General features: G+C 43.1%; 2 protein-coding genes across 2 annotated transcripts; both read right to left on the bottom strand.

The window, feature by feature from the left end:
- Window positions 1-6,466: 6,466 nt before the first annotated feature.
- Window positions 6,467-7,024, bottom strand: LOC138371745 (ice nucleation protein-like). Its single transcript, XM_069336766.1, has one exon. It carries the CDS (start codon window positions 7,022-7,024, stop codon window positions 6,467-6,469), a length of 558 nt encoding a protein of 185 aa, XP_069192867.1.
- Window positions 7,025-7,352: 328 nt separating this feature from the next.
- Window positions 7,353-7,766, bottom strand: LOC138371746 (ice nucleation protein-like). The gene has a single exon (XM_069336767.1). It carries the CDS (start codon window positions 7,764-7,766, stop codon window positions 7,353-7,355), a length of 414 nt encoding a protein of 137 aa, XP_069192868.1.
- Between the last annotated feature and the right edge of the window lie 2,013 nt (window positions 7,767-9,779).

The raw sequence follows: 9,779 nt of genomic DNA on the forward strand, positions 1-9,779 counted from the left end.
CCGAAGAGGACCCTGTAGACCCGTCCCATGTGACCAGAGGAGACTTGGTGGAAAGCTACCAGCATCTTTCTAGAGTTATTAACAGGTGGAATGAGGTGTGGACTCGAGAGTACCTCACAGCTCTACGAGAGTACCACTACGGAGCTTCGAGTCCTTACAATAAGGTGCAATTAAAACCGGGAGACCTAGTACTAGTCGACAGTGATGGACCAAGGTCCGAGTGGCCTATAGGTAAAATTATCACCATTCATCCAGATCGACAAGGTATCCTAAGAGTGGTTAAAGTCTTATGCATAGGCAACACTACTCTAAAAACTTTAGAGAAGCTGGTTCCCCTTGAACTGACTGAACAAGAATATCAGCCAGATCCAGTTTCCCCAGTAATTTCAGAGGACAATGAATTTGTTCCTCCAAGCAACCGCCCCACTAGAGCTGCAGCTCAACAATGTAGGCGGAATTTGCAAGCCTATTACCACTCTGAAGAAGAATAATTTCCTTCACTTCCCACTGAGATAACTATGATGAAACTACGATGTGATATCACGTAACAAAACATTACATGTCACTATGACCCAGGATATCGCATCACTGTAGATTCTGTTAGTTTAAATTGGGTGAGTTAAATTCTATAAATATTGTGTAGACTACAAGCAACATGTTTCATTTGACATGTAAATAGCAAGACTCAAGTTCTTGTAAGTCCTTGATAAATCCGGGACGTTCGTTATGTGTGTAATAACATACTAACATATTAACATACTAATGTATTAATCTTTATATCACTTCGGGATAGGTCAGTACAACACAGTACACTACGACCCTAGAATCCTCCCCCTGGAGTTATGTTGGATATTTCCAAAACTGAATACAACACTGTTGTATTCTCATTACTTATTACTAACCATACTAATTATTGTAGTAAGTAAAATTAACAACACGTAGAATTCTCATGTACTAATAATTTCATCTGTGCAGTAGGCTAGAATTCTCACGTCACCTGACGCCAGTATTGCGTCAGATTTCCTTACAGTAAACACATTATATCCAATGTACGTGAGAATTAAATTCAATTCTCCATACCTAAGGCATTCTGTATGATAACTAATTGCAGACGAATTGATCTCTAACTAAAAGCCGAATAGAGCGTTGGAATCATAGCATCTATCTCGTGATAAAGTTAACGTCACCAATGAATGCCATGGGGAGACATTAATTCCTCTCCCTTATATATTTACTATTCTTGAACTGGTAAATAACTATATTTTCTTCCTCTAAATAATAAACCCGTCCAGTCTTCAACGTTTCAAGCGTAAATGCGAGAAATATTAATGTTCGAGACAATAATTTGTTTTATGAACGCGGACTCGGCGTGGGTAGGGGAAGGCCAGCTCAGTACACGTGGTGAGCCGTTCAGAGGCAGACCTGCGCTTCCCGTACTCATAAGAAGACGCCATTGCCCAGCAACTAGGGCAGGCATTATCCATCCTCAGATGAAAGTCGCCACTGTGAGGCGTAAATAACCTTGCAGATAGTATCTTCAGCTAGTGCTGGTGTCAAATAAGGAGCCCTTTGACTTGGTTCCTGACGACACGTGACCGGCCAGCGAAGCGCGTCACTATCCAGGATAGGGTTAACCAGAGCCTGGGACGCGAAGCACGGCAATCTTAATACTTATACAGTGCCCACAGCTAAGTATATTCTTTTATGTGATGCATCAGGTAAAAAGTTACTAGTAGCAGGGTGATTGTCCGTTATGACGCACGATAACATCTAATAACAGGTGATTAAAATTTGTCACCTGTAACTCTTAATTTTCTTGACTATATAGATTCAGTAGGTGAATCAGTTGCTACTGTAAAATATTTGTCTTGCAGCACGAGAGAAGAATTCTCCATGCTGCCTACTCCCATGTTAACCCGTTCCACTCGTCAGTCGACCGAGTCCAGAGAATAAGAGGAACTTCCATGGCTTTCTAAAGGAATCTTCATTAAGCTAAGATTTATTTCCTTTTATGATTCTATTGCAATTTTGTGTACAGAATTCTTTGGGATTAATATGTGGTTTACTGTAATTCATTACTATGCTCATAATCTATGTTCCCCTTTATGGTAATGATAACAGTTTCAATATTAGTTTATAGAATTAGATTATTATTAATTGAATTAGTGAACGAACCACACTAATTCCTGGACGTACTTACCTCCAGTAATAACCCCCTAATGTAGGTGTTTGAGGTTTGATTCATTTAATAATACAGCCCATTAATTATTACTATGATCTTATTTCTAGTTTTTATCCATAGTTACAGGTTTCATCTAGGAATTATCTAATGATCAGAAATTCTCAGTTTCCCTCTTTTCTACAAAAGCGGGTGGTCCTTCGTAATTTAATTTACTACATTAATATTTAAATAATTAGATTCAAGCCCCAAATATCCCACACTCCCTGTGTCAGCCGTGGCTATACTCCCTCTGTCAGAAGTGTCTACACTCCCTGTGTAAGAAGTTGCTATACTCCCTGTGTCAGCCGTGACTATACTCCCTATGTCAGCCGTGACTATTCTTCCTGTAACAGCCGTGGGTATACTCCTTGTGTCAGAATTGGCTATACTCCCTGTGTCAGAAGTGGCTATACTCCTTGTGTCAGCCGTGGCTATACTCCCTGTTTCAGCCATGGCTACACTTCCTTTGTCAGCCGTGGCTATACTCCCTGTTATTGGAAAGTTCCAACACTGATACATCCTTATTGTATCATAATACATCACTATTGTATACTAAGCATAGTATCCATTAACCCCTACTAACTGTAGTACTAATATAAATTAATATTTTCCTATCTGCGCGTCATTTACTAAAATTCTCCGCACATCAAGACGCAGTATTGCGTCAGATAATATCCAGCAAGGCATAGTTATTGTCAACATGGCAGAGAATTGAATAATATTCTCAACCTTTATCAGTATTCTTTACAAGAATTAATACCTGATAATATAACAACTAGTGATTCAATAACAAGGAGTTATCAACTAACATATCACTATATAACAGTTTATCTGTTATCTTAAACCGTCAATGGAGGAAACAGAACTTCTCTCCATTTTTCGTTCAATAAGAACACTGTTCATAATTATTGGCAATTAGCGAGAATGGAAACAATATTTAACTCCCTATAATTGCGACTCTATTCTCATTGACGTATTAAGTAGAGTAATTACAAGGAAAAGAATTTTCCGTTTCTACTAATATGTCGCGCATGCGCGAGAGAGTGGTTGAGAGAGGAGAGGAGTTGGACGCCAGCGAGCCATGCGGTTGGATGACGCTTAGACAACGTAGCGGCCATTAGTCCAGGGAGAGGCGAGTCTTTCGTCAATTACACGATAGGCCCTTGTTACTAATCGGCCTTGGAGTGTGGAACTACTCCATTAGCGATCCAAGGATTTCATCGGTGGACAACCAGCAGGTTAAGTGTTCTAGTATTGTTATAGGAGCTCACTATATATGTACTGTGCACTTAGTCCATCGGTACGTCGTAATACTTCCCCAAACGCCAAGTACGTCCGCATGGAATTTAATTTGTCCCTTCCATTGAACTGTAATGGCATAATCTAATTTGTATAGACAATTTTTACGCTCTATTGGGTTTCCATCGTGTGTTGGAGCTGCCGTGATTGCAACAATTTCCCACGCTAGGCTAGTGGATCACGTGTCCAGCAAGTCCCAGATGACGCCATCTCAACACCGCATCTCTGTTCACTGTTACAGCTAAGCGGCTGAAATTACTTTAATTTAGATATTATTTATTAATAAACGGTTGAAACCTAATAATAATTTGAGATTATATTTCATTTGCGAGATTTAGGATTTAAGAATAATTTCATAGCCTCATGAATTTTATATGAGAACAATTTCTCGTATATTCATTGTCCAATATATTCTTGCTACTAACCAAATTATCAAATGTTTATTTTACTTATATCTTGGTAAGAGTTGCTAATTTTATTCGAGGAAGAACCAGGCTCGATGATATGTACTGGGAGTACTCTACTTCTGGTATTAACCCCCATTTGTGAAGGGGGGAAAGTTTACTTCTTGAATAGTAATTTAATTTACAGTCCATTAATATTCACGGAATAATTCTTAATAGTGACATTATCCACAGGCACTGGTATTTCAGTCCTTTTCTATTGCTTATTTATCTGTTTCCCTTTTCAGTAAAAATAGGGTGGTCCTTCGATTCATTTAAGTCAGTCAAATAAATATCAATATATTGAGAGTAAGCTTTCCTTCACGACACCTGTGTCAGCCGTGGCTATACTTGTGGGAAAAACCTGCTGGGATTGATATAAGAGGAGACTACTAGAGACTTGGACTGAACTAAATTAAAAAATTACTGTCTGCAAATTAATTCCAAGAATCTCTAGCTAGGGTCGTAAATCCTAGCTCCTCTTTTCCTAATGATAGATTGTGGGCTGTAAGGGACAGGTGGGATGAATGGATTAGTTGATAGAAGTTCCAGTCCACCTGTAGACAGGGATCTCACATCAGCTTGTATATTATACAAGGATAAGATTTGATAAATTCAGTTATATGACTGAACACTGGCTCTGTTTAAATCAGAGATTTAAACATACATAGTCTAACCTAGCACCATAACTAACAGCCATTAGGTTCTTATACTATAAACAAATTAAATTGCAAAAGTATAATAAATGACTTTAAATGTAGTCTAAGCACTTAAGTAAGTACTAGATATTATTCAATTAAATGAACTTGTATGATAACTTATAAATTAACTAAGCAAGCAATTGTTAACTTTATTTATATATTCAAATATATATGCAGACATATTTATATTCAATTTATATGATTATGTAGTCAGCTTGACTGAATCCTTTTCCACACAATGGACACTCATGAGACTTTATTTACGCATTGCGACTGAATCTTTTTCTGACAACTGGACACTCATGAAGTTTAGTGCCTGGACAAGGACCTGCTGCTCATCTACAATATTAATAAACTTACTGAAATGTGAGGCTTAGCCTCGCTTTTTAACCAACAGACAGATTTATAGAATATTAAAGTCACACAAACATACAATTGGCCAATCATATACCAAATAACCTTCAATATACTTCTCTGCCAGTCGGGGTGCCTGTCTGATAAGGTGCCAGACTGATTAACTCTCTCTTGTTGAGTTTAGGCACGATATTTTGTCACAGCGTTGCTGTATGATGTACTGGTAGCGTTGCTACGTGATTGACCCTGCAGTTGCAGAAGAATGATAGTTGCTGAAGATTAGGAATGAAGGTGGTGGAAACCGTGTCACTATGAGCTCCACTATACACTCCTATTTTATATAAATGTTCTAGGATTTTCCTTGTAGATATTGTCCAGGTACTCCCCCAATTCTAGAGAGTGTTCACTGGTGATAAAGATATTAGATAAGGTGTCCTTGAGCTGGTAATGTTCGCTAAGGATCCGTCACACGTGTTCACAGTTGTCAACAAACGCACGGTCCTCCTCGGCTCTCGTGGACGCTTCTCCCCCCGATCCCTTCCCATGCTCCCCGAGCACAGAAGTCTTCTATGAATATTGATTGATTATTTTTACAGTCTAGACTTATGATTGAAATAAGCTGTAATTATAATATAATTTGATATAGGATATAAAGATTATAAGTAGTACTTGATAGTACCACTGATTCTTATTAAGGATTCGATTTTTATCCCTACCGGATATTGAATCAATGTTCCAATAATTTTTTAATTATCAAATCCTTCTAGAAGTTTCTGGATCCATAAGAGATCATGCACAAAGTCACGTAGGCATCTATAGGGCCCTATGCGTACGGGATCCAAGTGGCATTATTTTCTAGGATCAAACTGTATATTGAATCTATAATGATTATGATATGATTTTAGATATGATTTTGATATGATACAGAAATTATACATTTCTTAGATGATAATTAGATATGGTGGGTAAAAATTTCCCACAATACTCCCTGAGTCAGCAGTGGCTATATTCTCAGTGTCAGCAGTGACTATAATCTCTAAATCAACAGTGACTATACTTACTAAGTCAGCCGTGACTCTTCTCCCTGTGTCAGCCGTAGGTATAATCCCTGTGTCAGCCGTGGCTATACTTCCTGCGTCAGCTGTGTCTATACTCCTGTGTCAGCCGTGGCTATACTCCCAGAGTCAGCCGTGGCATTACTCACTGTGTCAGCCATGGGTATACTCCCTATGTCAGCCGTGCCTATACTCCCTGTGTCATCCGTGGCTATACTCCCAGTGTCAGAAGTGGCTATACTCCCTGTGTCAGAAGTGGCTATACTCCCTGTGTCAGACGTGCCTATACTCCCCATGTCAGCCGTTGCTATACTCCCAGTGTCAGCCGAGACTATACTCCTTGCGTCAGCCGTGACTATACTCACTGTGTCAAATGTGGCTATACTCCTTGTGTCAGAAGTGGCTAAACTCTCTATCAGCCGTGGCTATACTTCCTGTGTCAGCCATGGCTATACTACCTGTGTCAGCCGAGGCTATACTCCCTGAGACAGCTGTGACTATTCTTCCAGTGTCAGCCGGAGCAATACTTCCTGTGTCAGCCGAGTCAATACTCGCTGTGTCAGCAGTAACTAAACTTCTTGTGTCAGAAGTGGCTATACTCCCTGTATCAGCCATGGCTATACTCCCTTTGTAAGCCGTGGCTATACTCCCAAAGTCAGCCGTGACCATACTTCCTGTGTCAGTTGTGGCTATACTCCCAGAGTCAGCTGTCGATATACTCCCAGAGTCAGCCGTGACTCTGCTCCTTGTGTCAACCGTGGTTATATTCCCTGTGTCAGCCGTGACTATATTCATTGTGTCAGCCGTGGGTATACTCCCTGTGTCAGCCGTGGCTATTCTCCCCGTGTCAGCCGTAGCTGTACTCCCAGAGTCAGCCGTGACTATACTCCCTGTGTCAGCCATGACTATACTTCCTGTGTCAGCCGTGGCTATATTCCCAGAGTCAGCCATAGCTATACTCCCAAAGTCAGCCGTGATTCTGCTCCCTGTGTCAACCGTGACTATATTCCCTTTGTCAGCCGTGGGTATACTCCCTGTGTCAGCCGTGACTATACTCCCTGAGTCAGCCTTTGCTATACTCCCAGATTCAGCCGTGGCTATACTCCCAGAGTCAGCCGTGACTCTGCTCACTGTGTCAACTGTGGCTATATTCCCTGTGTCAGCCGTGACTATATTCCCTGTGTCAGCCGTGAGTATAATCCCTTTGTCAGCCGTGACTATACTCCCTGAGTCAGCCGTGGCAATAATCCCTGTGTCAGCCGTGACTATACTCCCTGTGTCAGCCGTGACTATGCTCCGTGTCAGCCGTGGCTATACTCCCTGTGTCAGAAGTGGCTATACTTCTTGTGTCAGAAGTGGCTATACTCCCTGTATCAGCCGAGGCTATACTCCCCATGTCATCCGTGGCTATACTCCTAGAGTTAGCCGTGTCTATACTCCCAGAGTCAGCTGTCGATATACTCCCAGAGTCAGCCGTGACTCTGCTCCTTGTGTCAACCGTGGTTATATTCCCTGTGTCAGCCGTGACTATATTCATTGTGTCAGCCGTGGGTATACTCCCTGTGTCAGCCGTGGCTATTCTCCCCGTGTCAGCCGTAGCTGTACTCCCAGAGTCAGCCGTGACTATACTCCCTGTGTCAGCCATGACTATACTTCCTGTGTCAGCCGTGGCTATATTCCCAGAGTCAGCCATAGCTATACTCCCAAAGTCAGCCGTGATTCTGCTCCCTGTGTCAACCGTGACTATATTCCCTTTGTCAGCCGTGGGTATACTCCCTGTGTCAGCCGTGACTATACTCCCTGAGTCAGCCTTTGCTATACTCCCAGATTCAGCCGTGGCTATACTCCCAGAGTCAGCCGTGACTCTGCTCACTGTGTCAACTGTGGCTATATTCCCTGTGTCAGCCGTGACTATATTCCCTGTGTCAGCCGTGAGTATAATCCCTTTGTCAGCCGTGACTATACTCCCTGAGTCAGCCGTGGCAATAATCCCTGTGTCAGCCGTGACTATACTCCCTGTGTCAGCCGTGACTATGCTCCGTGTCAGCCGTGGCTATACTCCCTGTGTCAGAAGTGGCTATACTTCTTGTGTCAGAAGTGGCTATACTCCCTGATTCAGCCGAGGCTATACTCCCCATGTCATCCGTGGCTATACTCCTAGAGTTAGCCGTGTCTATACTCCCAGAGTCAGCCGTGGCTATACTCCCTGTGTCAGCCGTGACTCTGATCCCTGTGTCAGCCGTGGGTATACTCCCTGTGTCAGCCGTGACGATATTCCCTGTGTCAGCCGTGGCTATACTCCCTGAGTCAGCAGTTGGTATACTCCCATTGTCAGCCGTGACTATACTCCCTGTGTCAGCCGTGGGTATACTCGCTGTGTCAGCCGTGGGTATACTCCTTGTGTTAGCCGTGACTATACTCCCTGTGACAGCCGTGGCTATACTCCCTGTGTCAGGAGTGGCTATACTCCCTGTGTCAGGAGTGGCTATACTCCCTGTGTCAGGAGTGGCTATACTCCCTGTGTCAGGAGTGGCTATACTCCCTGTGTCAGCCGTGGGTATACTCCCTGTGTAAATCGTGGATATATTCCCTGTTTCAGCCGTGACTATATTCCCTGTGTCAGCCGTGGGTATACTCCCTGTGTCAGCCATGACTATTCTCCCAGACTCAGCTGTAGCAATACTCCTTGTGTCAGCCGTGGCTATACTCCCTCTGTCAGAAGTGTCTATACTCCCTGTGTAAGAAGTTGCTGTACTCCCTGTGTCAGCCGTGACTATACTCCCTATGTCAGCCGTGACTATTCTCCCTGTAACAGCCGTGGGTATACTCCTTTTGTCAGAAGTGGCTATACTCCCTGTGTCAGAAGTGGCTATACTCCTTGTGTCAGCCGTGGCTACACTTCCTTTGTCAGCCGTGGCTATACTCCCTGTTATTGGAAAGTTCCAACACTGATACATCCTTATTGCATTATAATACATCACTATTGTATACTAAGCATAGTATCTATTAACCCTACTAACTGTAGTACTAATATAAATTAATATTTTCCTATCTGTGCGTCATTTACTAAAATTCTCCGCACATCGAGACGCACCGTGACTATACTTCCTGAGTCAGCCGTGACTCTTGCTCCCTGTGTCAGCCGTGACTATACTTCCTGAGTCAGCCGTCACTCTTGCTCCCTGTGTCAGCCGTGACTCTTGCTCCCTGTGTCAGCCGTGACTATACTTCCTGAGTCAGCCGTGACTCTTGCTCCCTGTGTCAGCCGTGACTATACTCCCTGTGTCAGCCGTAGGTATACTCCCTGTGTCAGCCGTGGCTATACTCTCTGTGTCAGCCATGATTATACTCGCTGTGTCAGCCGTAGGTGTACTCCCTGTGTCAGCCGTGGCTATACTCCCTGTGTCAGCTATGGCTATACTCCCTGTGTCAGCTGGGGTATGCTCCCTATGTCAGCCGTGACTCTGCTCCCTGTGTCAGCCGTGGGTATACTCCCTGTATCAGCCGTTACTATACTCCCTGTGTCAGTCGTGACTATACTCTCTGTGTCAGCCTAGACTATACTCCCTGTGTCAACCGTGGCTATACCTTCTGTGTCAGCCGTAGGTATACTCCCTGTGTCAGCCGTGACTATACTGCATGTGTCAGCCGTGACTATAGACCCTGTGTCAGCCGTGACTATACTTCTTGTGTCAGCTGTGGCTAT

The sequence above is a fragment of the Procambarus clarkii genome, chromosome 36 (genome assembly GCF_040958095.1).
Source record: "Procambarus clarkii isolate CNS0578487 chromosome 36, FALCON_Pclarkii_2.0, whole genome shotgun sequence".
Lineage (NCBI taxonomy): Eukaryota > Metazoa > Arthropoda > Malacostraca > Decapoda > Cambaridae > Procambarus > Procambarus clarkii.

Bases quoted from the DNA above. Each gene is read 5' to 3' on its own strand.
- LOC138371745 (XM_069336766.1), bottom strand. From the start codon at position 7,024: ATGGCTGACTCTGGGAATATAGCCACGGCTGACACAGGAAGTATAGTC.
- LOC138371746 (XM_069336767.1), bottom strand. From the start codon at position 7,766: ATGGCTGACTCTGGGAATATAGCCACGGCTGACACAGGAAGTATAGTC.